The following is a 21,329-nucleotide window of genomic DNA, read 5'->3' as shown; positions in this document are numbered from 1 at the left end:
TCTTGCCCTGACCGAAAATGCTGCATGGCCAATGCACACATCGGATTGACCATGCGCCCAGATGTACAATGCACTTGTGCACATTCATTGTTTCATAACTTCATTGTTTGAGTTTGATTGTTAGTGTATATCTATTCCCCATTACATACAGTGCATTCGGAAAGTATTCAGACCCCTTGACTTTTTCCACATTTTCTTATGTTACAGCCTTATTCTAAAATTGATTACATTATTTTTTTTCCTCATCAATCTACACACAATACCCCATAATGATAAAGCAAAAACAGGTTTTTAGAAATGTTTGCAAATGTATTGCAAATAAAACATAAGTATTCAGACCCTTTGCTATGAGACTTGAAATTAAGCTCAGGTGCATTGATCATCCTTGAGATGTTTCTACAACTTGATTGGAGTCCACCTGTGGTAAATTCAATTGATTGGACATTATTTGGAAAGGTACTGACCTGTCTATATAAGATCCCACAGTTGACAGTGCATGTCAGAGGAAAAACGAAGCCATGAGGTCGAAGGAATTGTCCGTAGAGCTCCGAGACAGGATTATGTCGAGGCACAGATCTGGGGGAAGGGTACCAAAAAATGTCTGCAGCATTGAAGGTCCCCAAGAACACAGTGGCCTCCATCATTCATAAATGGAAGAAGTTTGGAACCACCAAGACTCTTCCTAGAGCTGGCCACCCGGCCAAACTGAGCAATTGGGGGAGAAGGGCCTCGGTCAGGGAGGTGACCAAGAACCCGACAGAGCTCTGACAGAGCTCCAGAGCTCCTTTGTGGAGATGGGAGAACCTTCCAGAAGGACAACCATCTCTGCAGCACTCCACCAATCAGGCCTTTATGGTAGAGTGGCCAGACGGAAGCCACTCCTCACTAAAAGGCACATGACAGCCCGCTTGGAGTTTGCCAAAAGGCACCTAAATACTCTCAGACCATGAGAAACAAGATTATCTGGTCTGATGAAACCAAGATTGAATTAGCCCTTAATGCCAAGTGTCACATCTGGAGGAAATCTGGCACCATCCCTACGGTGAAGCATGGTGGTGGCAGCATCATGCTGTGGGGATGTTTTTCAGCAACAGGGACTGTGAGACTAGTCAGGATCGAGGGAAAGATGAACGGAGCAAAGTACAGAGAGATCCTTGATGAAAACCTGCTCCAGACCTCAGACTGGGGCAAAGGTTCACCTTCCAACAGGACAACGACCCTAAGCACACAGCCAAGACAACGCAGGAGTGGCTTCGGGACAAGTATCTGAATGTCCTTGAGTGGCCCAGCCAGAGCCCAGATCGAACATCTCTGGAGAGACCTGAAAATAGCTGCGCAGCGACGCTCTCCATCCAACCTGACAGAGCTTGAGAGGATCTGCAGAGAAGAATGGGAGAAACTCCCCAAATACAGGTGTGCCATGCTTGTAGCGTCATACCCAAGAAGACTTAAGGCTGTAATCACTGCCAAAGGTGCTTCAACAAAGTACTGAGTGAAGGGTCTGAATACTGTGATATTTCTGTTTTTTATTTTTAATAAATTTGCAAACATTTCAAAAACCTGTTTTTGCTTTGTCATTATGGGGTATTGTGTGTAGATTGATGAGGGCAAATTTTTTTAAAATCAATTTTAGAATAAGGCTGTAACTTAACAAAATGTGGAAAAAGTCAAGGGGTCTGAATACTTTCCCAATGCACTGTATGGAAAAATACACAATTAAAAATGTAGAGTAATTGATTGGTAAAAAGAACATACTTTTTTCAGTTGACCATTGTTTTTTTTTTTGTCGAAGACGGCCCTAGAAAGGTTTATGTAATTATACTTTCCTGTGGATATATTGTCTCACATTCCTACTGCGAATAGGACCATCCACACAGACAACCGGTAAAGTACGTTAAAATATAATTTTATTCAACATTCTGGTTTGTAGAGGTCGTGAGAGGAAACTTTCCTGATTCAAAGCTAATTTCTGCCTGATGTAGAATTCAATGCAATTCAATGTTGGGTATCCACACAACATTGAGGCCATCTCCAGTTTGAAGTAGTACACACTGCCACCTTGAGTGTGTTGTTTGAACAGGTATAAAGCCAAGGTTGGTGATTCACTGCCACCTGCAGTTATGGAATGTTTCCTCATGAGTATAATTAATTGGCTGATCCCTCCCAGTGACCTGGATGGAATTATGTGATCCTTCCTTAACCCATAGGAAGTCCCAGTCAGTTGACTACTTAAAAATGGTGAAAGTCCTCAATGGCGCTGCCCATGCTAAAACAGGCTTTTTGAGTCCTCTACCTCTTTGGTTTGCTGTAGATAGATACAAGACTGAAGGCACATTCCTCTGCCCAGGCGTTGCTGACGCCTGCCAGATCTTACAACGCCTGGATAGCAGTAGAGGCTGGTGGGAGGAGCAATAGGACGACAGGCTCATTGTAATATCTGGAATGGAATCAATGGAACAGAGTCAAACATGGTTTCCATGTGTTTGATATGTTCCATTTAATCCATTTCAGCCATTACAATGACCCTGTCCTCCTATAGCTCCTCCCACCAGCCTCCTCTGCTGGATAGGTATTTTACGTATCAGCTAACCACATAAATCAAATCAAATCAAATTTTATTGGTCAGATACACACATATTTAGCAGATGTTATTGCGGGTGTAGTGAAATGCTTGTGTTTCTAGCTCCAACAGTGCAGTAGTATCTAACAATTCACAACAATACACACAATACACACAAATCTAAAAGTAGAAGAATGGAATTAAGAAATGTATAAATATTAGGATGAGCAATGTCGGAGGGGCATAGACTAAAATGCAGTAGAATAGAATATATACATTTATTTTAACTAGGCAAGTCAGTTAAGAACAAATTCTTATTTACAATGACGGCCTACACCGGCCAAACCCGGACGACACTGGGCCAATTGTGCACCGCCCTATGGGACTCCCAATCACAGCCGGTTGTGATACAGCCTGGAATCGAACCAGGGGGTCTGTAGTGACGCCTCAAACACTGAGATGCAGTGCCTTAGACCGCTGCGCCACTCGGGAGCCCATACATATGAGATGAGTAAAGCAAAAATATGTAAACATTAGTACATCTGAGCCGTTGAATTGCGACTCCACTTTGTCTCTGTACTGATGTCTTCTGTACTGACATCAAGTGTTCCATTATTAAAGTGGCCAGTGATTCCAAGTTTATGTATATAGTGCAGCAGCCTCTAAGGTGCAGGGTTGCGTAACCGGGTGGAAGCCGCCTAGTGATGGCTTTTTAACAGTCTGATGGCCTTGAGATAGAAGCTGTTTTTCAGTCTCTCGGTCCCAGCTTTGATGCACCTGTACTGACCTCGCCTTCTGGATGATAGCGGGGTGAACAGGCCGTGGCTCGGGTGGTTGTTGTCCTTGATGATCTTTTTGGCCTACCTGTGACATCGGGTGCTGTAGGGCAGGTAGTTTGCCCCCGGTGATGCGTTGGGCGGTGCAGTTGCCGTACCAGGCGGTGATACAGCCCGACAGGATGCTCTCAATTGTGCATCTGTAACAGTTTGTGAGGGTTTTAGGTGCCAAGCCAAATTTCTTCAGCCTCCTGAGGTTGAAGAGGCACTGTTGTGCCTTCTTCACCACACTGTCTGTGTGGGAGGACCATTTCAGATCGTCAGTGATTTGTACGCCAAGGAACTTGAAGCTTTCCACCTTCTCCACTGCGGTCCCGTCGATGTGGATAGGGGTGTGCTCCCTCTGCTTTTTCCTGAAGTCCACGATCAGCTCCTTTGTTTAGTTGACGTTGAGTGAGAGGTTATTTTCTTGGCACCACACTCCCAGGGCCCTCACCTCCTCCCTGTAGGCTGTCTCGTCATTGTTGGTAATCAAGCCTACTACTGTTGTGTCGTCTACGAACTTGATGATTGAGTTGGAGGTGTGCATGGCCATGCAGTCATGGGTGAACAGGGAGTACAGGAGGGGGCTGAGCACGCACCACATTTACATTTACATTTTCGTCATTTAGCAGACGCTCTTATCCAGAGCGACTTACAAATTGGTGCATTCACCTTTTGATAGCCAGTGGGACAACCACTTTACAATATGTTTTTTGTTTTTTTTGTGTGGGGGGGGGGGGGGGGTAGAAGGATTACTTTATTCTATCCCAGGTATTCCTTAAAGAGGTGGGGTTTCAAGTGTCTCTTGAAGGTGGTGAGTGACTCCAATGTCCTGGCGTCGTGAGGGAGCTTGTTCCACCATTGGGGTGCCAGAGCAGCGAACAGTTTTGACTGGGCTGAGCGGGAACTGTGCTTCTGCAGAGGTAGGGGGGCCAGCAGGCCAGAGGTGGATGAACGCAATGCCCTCATTTCGGTGTAGGGACTAATCAGAGCCTGAAGGTACGGAGGTGCCGTTCCCTTGTGGAGCCCCTGTGTTGCGGATCAGCGAATTGGAGGTGTTGTTTCCTACCTTCACCACCTGGGGTCAGCCCTTCAGGAAGTCCAGGACCCAGTTGCACAGGGTTGGGTTTAGACCCAAGGCCCCCGAGCTTAATGATGAGCTTGGAGGGTACTGTGGTGTTGAATGCTGAGCTATAGTTAATGAACAGCATTCTTACATAGGTATTGTTCTTGTCCAGATGGGATAGGGCAGTGTGCAGTGCGATGCCGATTGCATAATCTGTGGAGCAAATTGCGGTAAGCAAATTGAAGTGGGTCTAAGGTGTCAGGTAAGGTAGAGGTGATATGATCCTTAACTAGCCTCTCAAAACACTTCATGATGACAGAAGTGAGTGCTACGGGGCGATTGTCATTTAGATCAATTACCTTTGCTTTCTTGGGTACAGGAACAATGGTGGACATCTTGAAGCAAGTGGGGACAGCAGACTGGGATAGGGAGAGATTGAATATGTCCGTAAACACTCCAGCCAGCTGGTCTGCGCATGCTCTGAGGACGCGGCTAGGGATGCCGTCTGGGCCGGCAGCCTTGCGAGGGTTAACACTCTTAAATGTCTTACTCACGCCGGCCACGGAGAACGAGAGCCCACAGTCCTTGGTAGCATGCCGCGTCGGTGGCACTGTGTTATCCTCGAAGAAGGTGTTTAGCTTGTCCGGAAGCAAGACATCGGTGTACGCGACGTGGCTGGTTTTCCCTTTGTAGTCCGTGATTGTCTGTAGACCCTGCCACATACGTGTCGTGTCTGAGCCGTTGAATTGCGACTCCACTTTGTCTCTGTACTGACGTTTTCATATGTTAAAGCAATCTGTTAGTCAATGACACATTCGATGATGTGGCATGCAACCATTGGTTGATGCAACGTCTGACAGCTGAGATGGTTTTAACGTGTAAATTCGGATAGCCATGCTTGCTTCGCCCTCATGTTGGTGCTAGCAAGCAGGCTAGGTAGTGCTAGGTATCAACAGACAATCCAGTAGGAGCTGGAAACTATAGTTAGCTTCGATTGGTCAATCACAACGCAATTTCATGGAGTATTTGAATAAAGTTCAGCTTATTCCAACTTTGGTCCCGCCCTGTTCACATCCCTCGCCAATGTTTGCGTCGCCCAGCGGTCCCCCGCCCGTTCGTTGAAAATGAAAACCTGACTGTTGATAGTCATCCAGAATATGCATATCATCAGAGTGGCATACCAATAAGAACATTAAATGCATCCCATGACATTTTCACATGTAGGCCTAACATGGTGACCAAACCGGCCGCGTTGTAAGTTGCTCTGGATAAGAGCATCTGCTAAATTACTAAAATGTAAAAATGTTGTGTGCGCGAGCATTGCAAAATAAATGCACACATTCATGTTATTCAATCATTTCATCCAAACTGCTCACGTGCGCTTCAACAGGCATCTGCATAGCCAAGCCAAGTTATATTTTAGATGCTTGATGCGCTGCAAGTCCCGCCTCTTCCATCAACTCATTGGTTTTCAGGAGCATACTAACGCACCTGGGGGATAAAAAATTGGTCGTGGTAAAACACCGTTGGTTGCCAACCGCCATATAGAATCCGCAGAAGAAGAAGAGGATAGATTAATCAAAGGAAACTAACTAAAAACGAACTAAGTTTCCCCTTTTTTCTGTGGATTAATTGTTGTTGTAGAGAACACGATTTTGCCACTCAAAATGGGTCAAAAATCTACAAAGATCCAGCAAAAGAAGGACCATATGCATTTAAGGTCAAATAACAAACCAATGTTTATCTCCCAGGACAAATTAGATAGCAACAGCAAGCTAGCAAAATGTCCATGAATGTTTCATGTGAGTTTCGACCTGTCCCCAATTTAATATTGTTGGTTAGTTCACAGTTCGATTTGGTATTTTAACCCGCGTGTCATGAATGCGTCTGTTTGGGATAGACAAAATCAACATGGGCACGAGTGGAACCGGTTTGGTCAGCATGTAACACAAATACTTTGACACTTCTGTAGTGCTCATGTACATCATTTGTTTACAAAGCATACCGTCTTTTGCATAGCATTACAACAAACTCACCCTCTCTGGTGGCAACATGCATTTCAAACATCATGAAGTTAAACAAGTTAATAAAAACAAATGTGATGTAAGGCCAACTGAGCTTGTAAATGAAGGTCTACGACGCTCGCCCAAGAGAGACGACGAGTGGCGAGCTCAGGAGAGAGAGAGCGTGACGGTGGATGGTGGTTGGAAGAGCGCGCTTATTTGAAATGGAAAAGCGTCACGGTAGCTATTGATAAAGAAGAACATCAAGACGCGCTCTGTGGGATGCACTGTTGAGCGCTACATCCCAAGGGGTTCGTGCTGATTGTACGGAGATTGTGACAGACGGTTAAATGGCGTCCCTTGAGAAGGCAAGAACAAGATGTATGTCAGGAGAAGTGCAGTATTATCATAAGAATAATTTAAAATTAAATTTTAAAGAAGAAGTATACTTGGAATACGGAGGAGGAATGGAGGGGAAAAAGAGAAGCAGAGGAGGTCTAAGAGAGAGAGGGAGGAAAAGGGTGAGATTGAGTCGGGAAAAAATGCAGGAAAAAGGGAGATGGTTTGTTAAAGAAGAATGGTAGAAAGTATAAGCAGAGTGAGCTGAAGACAGGAGGAGAAATGGAAGTGAATGAGGGCGAAGTATTGGAGGTGATAGGTGTGGTGAAGTTCTTGGAGCCCGAGGATTGCACTGAGGGTCAGGATAAAGATGAGTCTGTGACAGTAGGAGTGAAGTTTTTGGAGAAGGTGGAACCTTGTCTTTTGGCTGATCCATTTGTGGTTTCAGGGTGGATGAAAACAGAGTTGGGTGCTGTGGAATCGGTGAGGATAACCAGAGGTGGTCTTGTGATAATTGTTTGTGTTTCTGCTCATTAGAGGGAGCAGGAGCTCCATGTTAAACAAATGGGGGCAAGAGATGTGAATTGTTTTGCGCTCGAGAAAAGGGCACCATTGAAAGGAGTGATTACTGGGGTAGCAGTAAATGTAAAAGTTGACCAACTGAAGGGGAAGATTCCCGGTGTTTATGATGCTCGTCGTTTGGTGCGACGCAGACAGGGTGGAGTGAGTGGTGAAACAGAAGAATCATTGTCTGTTCTTTTGAGTTTTGATGTTGAGTCTTTGCCTGACAAAGTGATGTTAGGATATATAAGTTATCCTGTAAGAGCTTTTGTGCCGAATACATTACGTTGTTACAGGTGTCAAGCTTATGGGCATGTGGCAGCAGTGTGAAGGAGGGAGGTTACTAGGTGTGAGAAGTATGTTACTAGGGCATGAGACAAAGGAATGTGTAGCATTGGGGAAAGTAGTGGTATGTGTAAATTGTAGGGGTGCCCATGGGGCTGGGGATCAGAAATGTCCGGTGCGAGAGAGGCAGGTTGAGGTTTCCAGGGTTAGAGTAGTGCAGAAGTTGTCATATGCTGAGGCAGTGAAGAAAGTAGAGGAAGATGGGTCAAGGGGGAGGGATCCTGAGAGGAGTGGTGAGAGTAGTAGATCTGTACCAGTACAGAGGGATAGGCCAACAAGTGATATGTTTCAGTAAGATTGGATTTTTAGCATTTATAGCAATGGTTATCAACTGTACTGCAGGGATGGAACGTAAGTCGCAGAAAATTGAGGTTGTGGTGGCCGCTGCAGATAGGTATTTGGGTGTGCGAGACTTGACATCAGAAAAGTTATAAGGTGTGTTAAGTGGTGGTGTCTCATCCTTTCAGGTTGTTGGCCTGATGTAGGACTAAATATATTTGAATAGTGGAGTAGGGTGGTGTTCTTTTATCATTATTATTATTATTATTATCATTTTTGTTTTTGTGAGTGTAGTGTTAGATCACATATGTCAGAGTCAAGGCCCGCGGGCCACATCCGGCCCGCGAGAAGGTTTTTTACGGCCCCTGGGATGATCTTGATTTATTATTAGAACCGGCCCGCAGACCGCAGCAAGCCGGCAGCCCGCAGATCTTTTACACGCACCAATACTACATTTCCCACAATGCAACGGTGACGCACCGAGCAGTAGGCTGCTTCATTTCAATATTTATTGGCACAGCAGTCGTCAGCATCACAGTAAAATTAACTTTCAGATACCCATCAAAAATGGCAAAACGGAAGGTGGACACTGAGAACCGGGGGTTTCAAACAAGGTGGGAGTCGGAGTACGACATTATGAAACGTTATGAAACGAAACACGCGGACAAAAACAAGAATATGGACATGGAACAAAGGCTACAAAAGGCAGAGGAATTAAAACGAGGCCTCAAATCTCGACAGGCTCTGTTCAAAAAAGCCAAATCACAAGGCCAGGCTGCTGTCAAGGCCAGTTTTATTTTGGCAGAAGAGATCGCTAAATCAGCCCGGCCATTTACGGAGGGGGATTTCATCAAAAACTGCATGATTAAAGTTTGTGACGAAGTTTGCCCAGAAAAAAGGCAACTCTTTTTAAATGTGAGTCTGAGCAGAAACACCATTGCCGAGAGAGTAGACCAGTTGTCCATCAATCTAAAAGAGCAGCTTGTGAAAAAGGGAAAAGATTTCATTGCATATTCCTTGGCTGTGGATGAGAGCACCGACATTTCTGACATTGCCCAGTTGTCAATTTTCATCCGCGGAGTGGACTCCAGCCTAAGCGTGACAGAGGAGTTTTTGGCTTTACGTCCTATGCATGGCACAACTACGGGGCATGATTTGTATGAAGAGGTGTCAAGATGTGTAAATGAGATGGAGCTGCCTTGGGAAAAACTCGTGGGTTTGACAACCGACGGAGCACCTGCGATGTGTGGACACAGGAGCGGACTGGTGGCGAAGATACGGGAAAAGATGCAAGAGGAAAACGCGACAGGTGAGCTGACAGCTTATCATTGTATCATACACCAGGAAGCGTTGTGCGGTAAAGCCTTGAAAATGGAGCATGTAATGAGCATCATCACGCGCACAGTTAACTTTATCAGAGCCAAAGGTTTGAATCACCGCCAGTTCAAGGCATTTCTGACGGAGTTAGAAACGGAGCATGGTGATTTGCCTTATCACACAGAGGTGCGATGGCTAAGCCAGGGAAAGGTGCTTCAAAGATGTTTCGAGCTTCGTGAGGAGATTTGTCTGTTCTTGGACAGCAAAGGGAAAGACACAACACAACTCCGAGACGAAATGTTTCTGTGTGAAATGGCTTTTCTGTGTGACATTACGAGTCATCTGAATGCAATGAACTTGCAGCTGCAGGGTCGGGATCATGTCATCTCTGATATGTACAGTACAGTGAAGGCATTTAAAACCAAACTGACTCTGTGGGAGACGCAGATGCGGAAAGAAAATTTGAGCCACTTTCCCAGCTGCCAGACCATGAAAGAGAAGCTCTCTACCAGTGCGTTCCCGAGCGCACAGTTGGCTGATAAAATAGGTATGCTTGCCGCTGACTTTCGACGCCGATTTGCTGACTTTGAAGCACAAAAAAGCAGGTTGGAACTGCTCGGTAACCCATTTGCTGTTGACGTGGAAAGCTCACCACCAAACCTCCAAATGGAGTTGATTGACCTCCAATGCAATGATGCACTGAGGGCAAAATATGCGGCAGTGGGTGCTGCGGAGTTCGCCCGTTTCCTCCCCGACACAATGCCCCAGCTGCGCATCCAGGCTGCTCAAACGTTGTCTATGTTTGGCAGCACATACCTGTGTGAACAACTGTTTTCTTTGATGAACCTGAACAAAACATCACACAGAAGTCGACTTACTGCTGAACACCTCCACTCAATTCTGAGGATTTCCTCAGCTCAGAGCCTTACCCCGAATATTGATGAACTTGTGGAAAAGATGGGACACCACCAAGTATCACCCTCAACCTCAAACAAGTGAACATTACTGTGCAATCACATATTTAGAGTTTTTACTCAGTTCAAGTTTAAAAGTTAAAGTTTAATATTTGTTTTCACTGCATGTTACTTCTCCTTAAACAAAGTGTTGTTTTTGATTAATAGATTTTTGCACTTTATTTTATTGTATTTCAATCCAATTATATTTTAAAAATATTTCAGTTGAGTGGATGATAGAAAATTGCTATTATTGTTTTTTTCTTTGAAGTAAATTTAGCCCACTTTTGCTAAAATAGAAAATATAGGCTACTGATGGTGCCTTGAATACCGGTTTCTTTCATTTAATGTTCATGTTATGGGGATTTTTATATAAAGGAAATTTGTCTTTTGTGTCTGTTGAAAATTAAAGATTACTGACAGAGCCATAAGAAAATATTGCTTTATTTATCTGATCATATTGGAATATATTTGTTAGGTTTTCAGTAGGTTCAATTAGGTTCACTAGACTATATGCGTCATTTAAAAAAATTTCAATGAACATTCGAACAGTCCGGCCCTCGGCTTGTAGCTAAATTTTTTATTTGGCCCTCCGTCCATTTGACTTTGACACCCCTGTGTTAGATGGTAGGTTTTATTTATTTTTTATTTTTCAAGCAAAGTATAAGGGAGTTGTACTCCAGTCTAGTAGGTGGCGGTAATGCAATATTTATTGGATGCCAACCACCGTTAAACCTCATCAAAGAAGAAGAAGAAGAAGCTGCCCAAGAGCAGTGATGATCTCAGTGAGCTTATCCGGAAGTGTACGTCAGCAAACGTGCAATGTTTATAATTTTCTAACGTGGTTTGTGGATGAGGAAACAGACAACTCAACATCTTAATTTGCCGTTTTTGATTACTAATAATGCAACTTGTCATTTAAGCTTCAGTTTCCTAACACGCTTACCGCTGTTTAATTCCAATTTCTAGTCATAGAAACTAGCTAACTAACGTTATGGACGACATCGACTGGGGATTGGCGCTTGAGGAGGACATGGCGCGGTAAATCCGGTGATTTATCTTGGGGGCTGTTGTTTGTTATGAGGGGTGGGTGATGACACGCTGTTATATCAGCTGAATACGCCTACCTAACGAAATATTTACCCTAGCTAAATTTTTTCTTTGTTCCCCCAGCGAAACCGCTGCCACGGGAAACCCTGAGCAGCAATACAACCCATGGTCCAACCAGTCCAACCCCTGGTCAGATCCAGGCTGCACCTCGGGATCTATAGGGGAGCTGGACAAGTTGGCCTCAGGGGATGGACACCATGTCACTCACTCTGAGGAGAAAGGCTTCCAGGTATAATTAGTTTATATAGGACAGTAGTAGCCTACAGCTGTAATTTCCCAAAGAGAATTGTGGGCATGTGACAGAAAGTAATCATAAGTGTTGGGTCTCTTGCAGACAGATGCCTGGACAGCAGACAAAGATGTTAACACAGATCAGGATTGGGAGTCACTGATGGTAATGTGTTCACTCTGGGGGCATGACTGGGGCATGGGGAGTCACTGTGGTAACTTAAACACAACATATATATCTGTACATGTTCATGACACAAGTTGACAACCTCTCTGTCATTCTTATTCTGTGGTTACATTATCCCCTCCCTCTCTTTCTCCTATTTACCCCCCTTCCCTTCCTATTTTCCTCCCCTCTCTGTCTCTTCTATTCTTTCTTTCTTTCTTTCTTTAGCGGTCAGTGGATGAGTACAGCACTCACCTGGCCCTGCACTATGAGGAGCTGATGAAGCAGCAGCAGGAGGAGGAGGCTGATCATGGCAACCTCGTAGACAGCCTGGTTCAGAAGAAAGATGAGGGGATCCACCAGCAGCAGGTCTGTGTTCAAACACACATCTCTGCTGTATGCTACATATAGGCCTACTTGTGTCTTTTCATCAGCTTGAGCTGTTGTACATCTTTGGACTTATTAACTGCGAGTGACTATATAAATATTTTCAGGCGCTGCTGGACAAAATTGAGTCTCTGCGTGTGAAGCTACAGCTGAACTGCTGCAAGACCACCCGCAAGAACTTTGCAGTCAAGAAGCAAGACCTCAGCGCAGAAAAAATCAAAATGGAGGAGGAGAGGAACAGGTAAAGAAGAGATGGTGAGAGGAAGGTGGAAAAAGAGAAATTGTGGAAAACCCTTTGAGGTGTGGGACAGATGGTAGGCTAGGTGGTGGCCACCTCAACAGAACTGTGACATGATGTCCTGTTAGTCAGCCATTTTCCTCTGTCTGTCCTTCTACCAGACTGTCTCAGGAGCTGAAGGAGACCACCAGGAAGCTGGCATTGCTGATAGAGGAACAGAACCAGGAAAAGTAAGATTACTGAGCCACACTCCTACCCCTACACTTCATATAACCTAACCAGAGACAACACATCACATACAGTGTCATGCTACACAACACACCTTGTCCACAATATAATGCTATACAACACACCTACTGTGCTCATCTATAGGCTGATGTGGGAGAGGGAGCTAGCAGACCTGAACACTGAGATGGAGCGGCTACAGAAAGAGTCAGATGAGGCCACTCAGACAGCTCTACGGGATGAGGTCAGTCTGTCTGTCCATATTTATCATCAGTCAACCATCACAACCCTATGACGCTGAGCGTTCACTCTGATTCACCTATCCACATTTCTCCATGGAGTTTGATTTGAAGACAATCAGGGATTAACCCTGATTTGTATTCTGATTTATGTTCAACAGATTGCAGCTCTGGAAATGCAGAGAGATGTGACCATGGCTGAGGTGGATGACTGGCTGAAAGAGGCTGACCAATACATAAACACACTTAGGTACTGTACTGAGCATGACCCTATGACTAAAGCTGGATGTAGCCTACATATTGTAGCTTCTTCCATAAAGGCTGTGCTTCAGTGATTGGTTGTGTGTCCTCTGTCTGCAGATTTGACCTCTCCCAGCAGCACATGCACCAGAGGCTGGAGTGGGAGAATAATGTGGCTGTTGTTCACAGCAGTTTGGCGGGACTGCAGGTGAGGAACAAGAGGGATGGTAGACCACTGCCTCTCATTGGATAAATGCAGACTAGGGGGGACTTTATTATTGACTCTCTCTCTCTCTCTCACTCTCACTCTCACACTCACACTCACACAGAATCAGTTCAAGGAGAACCTTCACCTGCTGCAAAAGGGACAACCGATGGAAAGCCTCCCTGGAGTCACATTACCACACTTACCCCAAGTCCCCACGGTGTGTGTGTGATACATACACTACCAGTCAAAAGTTTGGACACACCTACTCATTCAAGGGTTTTTCTTTATTTTTACTATTTTTTACATTGTAGAATAATAGTGAAGACATCAAAACTATGAAATAACACATATGGAATCATGTAGTAAATGAAAAAGTGATAAACAAATCAAAATATATTTTACATTTGAGATTCTTCAAATTGCCACCCTTTGCCTTGATGATAGCTTTGCACACTCTTGGCATTCTCTCAACCAGCAATCACCTGGAATCAGTCTTGAAGGAGTTCCCACCTATGCTGAGCACTTGTTGGCTGCTTTTCCTTCACTCTGCTGTCCGACTCATCCCAAACCATCTCAATTGGGTTGAGGTCGTGGGATTGTGGCGGTTGGACTCCAGACCAAAGGACACATTTCCACCGGTCTAATGTCCATTGCTCGTGTTTCTTGGCCAGGGGTCTTGTTATTGGTGTACTTTAGTAGTGGTTTATTTGCAGCAATTCGACCATGAAGGCCCGATTCACACAGTCCTCTCTGAACAGTTGATGTTGAGATGTCTGTTACTTGAACTCTGTGAAGCATTTATTTGGGCTGCAATTTCTGAGGCTGGTAACTCTAATGAACTTATCCTCTGCAACAGAGGTAATTCTGGGTCTTCCATTCCAGGTGAATACCTCATGAAGCTGGTTGAGAGAATGCCAAGAGTGTGCAAAGCCGTCATCAAGGCAAAGGGTGGCTACTTTGAAGAATCTCCAATATAAAATATACTTTGATTTGTTTAACACTTTTTTGGTTGTGTTATTTCATAGTTTTTATGTCTTCACTATTATTCTACAATGTAGAAAATAGTTAAAATAAAGGAAAACCCTTGAATGAGTAGGTGTGTCCAAACTTTTGACTGGTAGTGTATATGTGTAGTTGATTCTGACAAAGACAGTCCATGCCAGTAATTCATGTGAATACTGTATCTGTTGTTAACGGAACCATTTCTCTGCAGGTGGACTTGATGATGAGTCAGATGATGTACGCTCCACCCTGCCCCCCTTTTCAACATTTTCAGATGGGCCCTCCTAACGCTGTGGGGATGCCCTTCCAACCCCAGCAGCACCACCCGGCTGCTTTCACAGCCCCAGCCAGATTAACCCCCCCACCTGTCCCCTCCTCTACTCCCCCTACCTCCGCTCTACCCCTCCACCCAGCCGCCCCACCTGTTTCCCTGCCCACCACCATGGCCTCCGCCCAGCCCCTGCCCTTCAGTAACCCCCCTGCCGCTGGCAAACTGGACAACCTACTGAAGAGACTGGGGGACATATTTCCACAGTGCAACAGGTGAGCTCAAAGTCTGTCACTTACTCTGAATTTAGTAATTCAGTAAAAGATCTTGCAGACTATAATCAATAAATATAGATTCTAGTCTCATTCTTTCTGTTTCCCTCCCTCTCTTTCTTCTCTATCTCTCTCTCTCTCTCTCTCGCTCTCTCTCTCTCTCTCTCTCTCTCTCTCTCTCTCCAGAACTCAACTCATGTCAGTGCTGCAGCAGATTAAGAATTCTCGTGGCACCATGGCTGGCATGTCTATGGACGAGGTCACACAGCAGGTGGCACATAGACTGGCACAGAGCGAGAAACCGGTAAAAAAATCACACAAACTCATACTGAGACACATACACACTAAGGGTACACACACACACCAACACAGTCTAAACCTTAACCTAACCTTTATCCTCCACAGGCTCCAGGGCCTATCAGGCCTCTTTCTGCTGCCAGGGGCGTTCCTGGCCCTCCAGGCCCAATCCAGAGGCCTCCTGGCCCCATCCAGAGACCCACAAATCTCGCTCAGAGACCTGCAGTAACTCAAGTCTTCCAGACAAGGCCCCCACAGGTACAAACCACTACCAACCCGCAGAGGGCACAATTGAGAATTTTAGGCTTGGGTGACGATGTGCTGATGTGCTGCTTCTCTCTCTCTCTCCAGCCTGTGGCTCCCATTAATCGTAAGCTGTGCTTGATGTGCCAGAACCACGTGGAAGCAGACAGCCAGCACTCCATGAGCTGCGCCCACACTGTACATAAGGATGTAAGTCCTACACTGAATTAAAAAACGCATAGATTACTGAAAACTGTATGGCTCAGTTAGTAAAGCATAGCGCTTACAATGCCAGGACTGTGGGTTCAATTCTCGGGGCCACCCATACGTAAAATGTATGCACGCATGACTAAGTCGCTTTGGATAATAGCATCTGCTAAATGGACATCAAAAGATGATACTTACATTGCTATAACCCTGACTATGCTTAAACTAGTTAGGCACTGTTAGCTGATGTAAAGCTGATGATTTGCTCCTCTGTGTTTCAGTGCATCAGTGTATGGCTGCAGTCCAGCAAGAACAACACCTGCCCCTTCTGCCCAGCCAAGTGAAAGGAGGAGCAAAAAAGACCGAAAGAGAACATATTACAGAAGACATGAAGGGAAAGAGGAGCTGAACACTGATAGCGTTCTGTTCAGCGTCACAGAACTGAAGAGGGAGATGGTGGAATATGATTCACACCAACTCTACCTACACAGAGCAGTCATGGTGACGTATTACTATTCACCTACAGTGCATTCGGAAAGTATTCAGATCGCTTGACTTTTTCCACTTTTTGTTACGTTACAGCCTTATGCTAAAATTGATTAAATTAAAAATGTTCCTCATCAATCTACACACAATATCCCATAATGACAAAGTGAAAACAGGTTTTTAGACATTTTTGCAAATTTATTAAAAATAAAAAACAGATACTTTATTTACATAAGTATTCAGACCCTTTGCTATGAGACTCGAAATTGAGCACAGTTACATCCTGTTTCCATTGATCATCCTTAAAATGTTTCTACAACTTGATTGGTGTCCACCTGTGGTAAATTCAATTGATTGGACATGATTTGGAAAGGCACACAACTGTCTATATAAGGTCCCACAGTTGACAGTGCATGTCAGAGCAAAGACCAAGCCATGAGGTTGAAGGAATTGCGCGTAGAGCTTCGAGACAGGATTGTGTCGAGGCACAGGTCTAGGGAAGGGTACCAAAACATTTCTGCAGCATTGAAGGTCCCCAAGAACACTGTGGCCTCCATCATTCTTAAATGGAAGAAGTTTGGAACAACCAAGACTCTTCCTAGAGCTGGCCGCCCGGCAAAACTGAGCAATCGGGGGAGAAGTGCCTTGGTCAGGGAGGTGACCAAGAACCCGATGGTCACTCTGAAAGAGCTCCAGAGTTCCTCTGTGGAGATGGAAGAACCTTCCAGAAGGACAACCATCTCTGCAGCACTCTACCAATCAGGTATTTATGGTAGAGGGGCCAGACAGAAGCCACTCCTCAGTAAAAGGCACATCACATCCCGCTTGGAGTTTGACAAAAGGCACCTAAAGGACTCTGACCATAAGAAACAAGATTCTCTGGTCTAATGAAACCAAGATTGAACTCTTTGGCCTGAATGCCAAGCGTCAAATCTGGAGGAAACCTGGCACCATCCCTACGGTGAAGCATGGTTATGGCAGCATCATGCTGTGAGGATGTTTTTCAGCGACAGGGACTGGGAGACTAGTCAGGATCAAGGGAAAGATGAATGGAGCAAAGTACAGAGAGATCCTTGATGTAAACCTGCTGAGCGCTCAGGACCTCAGACTGGGGCGAAGGTTCACCTTCCAACAGGACAATGACCCTAAGCACACAGCCAAGACAATGCAGAAGTGGCTTCGGGACAAGTCTCTGAATGTCCTTGAGTGGCCCAGCTAGAGCCCGGACTTGAACCAGATCGAACATCTCTGGAGACACCTGAAAATAGCTGTGGACGCTCCCAATCCAACCTGACAGAGCTTGAGAGGATCTGCAGAGAAGAATGGGAGAAACTCCCAAAAGACAGGTGTGCAAAGCTTGTAGCGTTATAACCAAGAAGACTCGAGGCTGTAATCGCTGCCAAAGGTTCTTCAACAAAGTACTGAGTAAAGGGTCTGAATACTTATGTAAATGTCATACACTGCTCAAAAAAATAAAGGGAACACTTAAACAACACAATGTAACTCCAAGTCAATCACACTTCTGTGAAATCAAACTGTCCACTTAGGAAGCAACACTGATTGACAATACATTTCACATGCTGTTGTGCAAATGGAATAGACAACAGGTGGAAATTATAGGCAATTAGCAAGAGACTCCCAATAAAGGACTGCTTTGCAGGTGGTGACCACAGACCACTTCTCAGTTCCTATGCTTCCTGGCTGATGTTTTGGTCACTTTTGAATGCTGGCGGTGCTTTCACTCTAGTGGTAGCATGAGACGGAGTCTACAACCCACACAATTGGCTCAGGTAGTGCAGCTCATCCAGGATGGCACATCAATGCGAGCTGTGGCAAGAAGGTTTGCTGTGTCTGTCAGCGTAGTGTCCAGAGCATGGAGGCGCTTCCAGGAGACAGGCCAGTACATCAGGAGACGTGGAGGAGGCCGTAGGAGTGCAACAACCCAGCAGCAGGACTGCTACCTCCGCCTTTGTGCAAGGAGGAGCAGGAGGAGCACTGCCAGAGCCCTGCAAAATGACCTCCAGCAGGCCACAAATGTGCATGTGTCTGCTCAAACGGTCAGAAACAGACTCCATGAGGGTGGTATGAGGGCCTGACGTCCACAGGTGGGGGTTGTGCTTACACCCCAACACCGTGCAGGACGTTTGGCATTTGCCAGAGAACACCAAGATTGGCAAATTCGCCACTGGCGCCCTGTGCTCTTCACAGATGAAAGCAGGTTCACACTGAGCACGTGACAGACGTGACAGAGTCTGGAGACGCCGTGGAGAACGTTCTGCTGCCTGCAACATCCTCCAGCATGACCGGTTTGGCGGTGGGTCAGTCATGGTGTGGGGTGGCATTTCTTTGGGGGGCCGCACAGCCCTCCATGTGCTCGCCAGAGGTAGCCTGACTGCCATTAGTTACCGAGATGAGATCCTCAGACCCCTTCTGAGACCATATGCTGGTGCGGTTGGCCCTGGGTTCCTCCTAATGCAAGACAATGCTAGACCTCATGTGGCTGGAGTGTGTCAGCAGTTCCTGCAAGAGGAAGGCATTGATGCTATGGACTGGCCCGCCCGTTCCCCAGACCTGAATCCAATTGAGCACATCTGGGACATCATGTCTCGCTCCATCCACCAACGCCACGTTGCACCACAGACTGTCCAGGAGTTGGCGGATGCTTTAGTCCAGGTCTGGGAGGAGATCCCTCAGGAGACCATCCGCCACCTCATCAGGAGCATGCCCAGGCGTTGTAGAGAGGTCATACAGGCACGTGGAGGCCACACACACTACTGAGCCTCATTTTGACTTGTTTTAAGGACATTACATCAAAGTTGGATCAGCCTGTAGTGTGGTTTTCCACTTTAATTTTGAGGGTGACTCCAAATCCAGACCTCTATGGGTTGATACATTTGATTTCCATTGATCATTTTTGTGTGATTTTGTTGTCAGCACATTCAACTATGTAAAAAAAAAAGTATTGATTATTTCATTCATTCAGATCTAGGATGTGTTATTTTAGTGTTCCCTTTCTTTTTTTGAGCAGTGTATTACCGTTTTTTATTTTATTTATAGATTTGCACAAAAAAATCAAATGTTTTTTCTTTGTCATTATGGGGTATTGTGTGTAGATTGATGAGGAAAAAAACAACAATTTAATAAATTTTAGAATAAGGCTGTAACGTAACAAAATGTGGAAAAAGTAAAGGGGTCTGAAAACTTTCTAAATGCACTGTATGTGACACAATAAAAGGAAGTATTTTGTATTATGCATCCCTATATCGATACAGCTGACTAAATAATTTCATTAATTTTTAAAAGCTGACCAAAAGTACATCTATTGTTAAAACAACTGCAATGATAATCTGGAACCAACCATAACTTCTTTTTTGTTTTCACATTACTGATGTGTGTTAACCCATAGGGATATCATGTTTGTTATGTATGCCTTTTATTTATTGTAAAATATACCTCTGATACCCTTTGACATAATTATAACAACTGTGACATGATGTATGTTATTTTGTAAGTATGTTATTTCTAACTTCCATGCATTTGGTATGTTTATTGTTTCTAACTTTCATGATTCTATGTTAAAAAAGTATAATTTAGGTGGCAAAAAAAAAATACACAAGTGTTATGTTAAGTGCCTTATTAAAAGTCACACCCGAAGTATGACTCATTGAACTTAAAACTGTCCTGTTTAATTACCATCTGTTATAAACGATGAAAGAAAATTATCAAAGAACCATCACAGCAGTATTTTGGAGACCGTACATATTTTATTGACAAGATGTAATCTGTGGAGTAGAGAGCAAATGTTATATCTGGGTTGTAATCATTACTCCAAACAGTTGCAAAACATTTCGTTTTGCTACGAAAACTAGCATTTCTATTGGACAGGTTTTGAAAACAGGGAAGGACCTACCTGAATCTGTCCAATAGAACTGCTAGTTTTCATTTGGAGTGATGATTACACCCCAGGTACACCAAGTTTCTTTCACCAAGCTACAGCAAGCATGAAACTGAGACAGGCCACGTTCATGTGGATGGAATCACACAGTGAAGGTGGCCAATGTGGAGACATTCACCAGATAGTGTGTGTGTGCGACTTTCAGCAGTTCTTGGTTGTAATGTGCTGTTGCGAGGAGGCTGCCAGTTAGTGTGTTACATAGTTGAGGGGAGGTGGAGTCCTGACTGACCAGGTTCACAGGTTCTTATGCCTTCATGGCCGTGAAGATGGTTTCTTAGAAGTCCATGACCCTGCTCTTCAGGACCTCTAAGTAGGGCTCCAGCTTGCTCTGGAGGTCAGTGGTGTATGGGGACACTTTCTCCTCACCGACGGACTTCACAAGCTGCTCCTTGTACTAGTCAGCTCCTCCAGTCGCTCGGTCAGCTTGGTGCGGACAACCTCAACCATGGGGATCAGCTTGGACTTGGTCACCTCAACCTTGGCGCGCATCTCATCAACCAGGGGTTGTAGCTTGGCCCTCAAGGTGTCCATATCCTCGCGGCGCTTGGAGACATACTCCTGGAAGACGGGCTCAAGCTTCTTGCGGTACTCCTTAACGTGCTTCTGGAGGACCTGCTGCAGCTTCTCACGCTTGGGCTCTAGCTGGGTGTGGAGGTCCTCAACATCAGCCATCACCTTCTCATGCAACTGCTTGGTGGCCTCAAGGAACTGGGTGCTGAAGGCAACGCCGTAGGGGGCCAGCGTCTGGGAAGCGGTCTGGGCATACTCGTGCAGCTTGTCGAAGCTCTCGGACAGCTTCATCCTGGGGGTAGGGAGGGGGGTACAGAGAGGTGGAGGGTAAAATGAGGGAGAGACCAGAGCAATCGATTGCTATTATGAAAAGAAGGATGAGGGGTTGTAGGGAAGAGAACATGAAGACAGAATGATCTGATGGAAGTTAACCATGAGTGGAGCTATTTTTGTCTCTTACTTGTACTTAGCATATTCGGTTCCATCGAGGTGGTCCAGGGTCTTCTGGGCAGTCTCCTTCACATGAGTGACGTACACCATGGCAGCAGCCTTGCTGTGCTCCATCTGGGAGGGGGCATCATTCTGCAGGGCCCTGGCCTGGGAGCCTTTTGGGGGAACAACCACATGAAAGACCCAGGCTTTAGCTATAGTGCTCAGGCCTCCACACAAAACAATGTACGTCATATAACATTAGAGCTCATACTGACCTACTGCCAACAAGAGTCAGTGCAAGAGCGATGAATTTCATGGTGAAGGACAGAGAGAAGATTAGATAAAAATATTCAGAAGCAAGCCACAACATTCAAT

General features: G+C 45.2%; 2 protein-coding genes across 3 annotated transcripts; one reads left to right on the top strand and one right to left on the bottom strand.

Moving 5' to 3' along the window:
- Window positions 1-11,016: 11,016 nt before the first annotated feature.
- LOC311136083 (RING finger protein 214-like) lies at window positions 11,017-19,729 on the top strand. Of its 2 annotated transcripts, XR_014613840.1 has the most exons (16): window positions 11,017-11,282; window positions 11,415-11,580; window positions 11,686-11,745; window positions 11,974-12,114; window positions 12,240-12,373; window positions 12,532-12,600; window positions 12,743-12,839; window positions 12,996-13,084; window positions 13,195-13,282; window positions 13,404-13,499; window positions 14,496-14,827; window positions 15,011-15,128; window positions 15,230-15,379; window positions 15,473-15,574; window positions 15,853-16,183; window positions 19,180-19,729. XR_014613840.1 is itself a non-coding variant. In XM_084170157.1 (15 exons), exons 1-15 carry the CDS (start codon window positions 11,236-11,238, stop codon window positions 15,913-15,915), a joined length of 1,752 nt encoding a protein of 583 aa, XP_084026283.1. In that variant the 5' UTR covers window positions 11,017-11,235; the 3' UTR covers window positions 15,916-16,251. The 2 variants fall into 2 exon arrangements, 1 of the variants encoding a protein (XP_084026283.1); XM_084170157.1 differs by lacking the exon at window positions 19,180-19,729 and having other exon boundaries at window positions 15,853-16,251.
- Window positions 19,730-20,387: 658 nt separating this feature from the next.
- On the bottom strand, window positions 20,388-21,270 carry LOC311136322 (apolipoprotein A-Ia-like; the record flags this gene model as incomplete). Its single annotated transcript, XM_084170442.1, has 3 exons — window positions 20,388-20,814; window positions 20,983-21,127; window positions 21,234-21,270. 3 exons carry the CDS (start codon window positions 21,268-21,270, stop codon window positions 20,388-20,390), a joined length of 609 nt encoding a protein of 202 aa, XP_084026568.1.
- Between the last annotated feature and the right edge of the window lie 59 nt (window positions 21,271-21,329).

The sequence above is a fragment of the Coregonus lavaretus genome, assembly GCF_964263955.1.
Source record: "Coregonus lavaretus genome assembly, chromosome: 10".
NCBI classification, from domain to species: Eukaryota; Metazoa; Chordata; class Actinopteri; order Salmoniformes; family Salmonidae; genus Coregonus; species Coregonus lavaretus.
The sequence above is the reverse complement of the archived record's forward strand: the minus strand, read 5'-3'. Positions and strand labels throughout refer to the sequence as shown.

Excerpts from the sequence above, each read along its gene's own strand:
- LOC311136083 (XM_084170157.1), top strand. The coding sequence starts at position 11,236 with ATGGACGACATCGACTGGGGATTGGCGCTTGAGGAGGACATGGCGCG. Across the intron at positions 11,581-11,685 it reads CTGAGGAGAAAGGCTTCCAG|ACAGATGCCTGGACAGCAGA; the intron begins GTATAATTAGTT and ends GGTCTCTTGCAG. Across the intron at positions 14,828-15,010 it reads ATATTTCCACAGTGCAACAG|AACTCAACTCATGTCAGTGC; the intron begins GTGAGCTCAAAG and ends CTCTCTCTCCAG.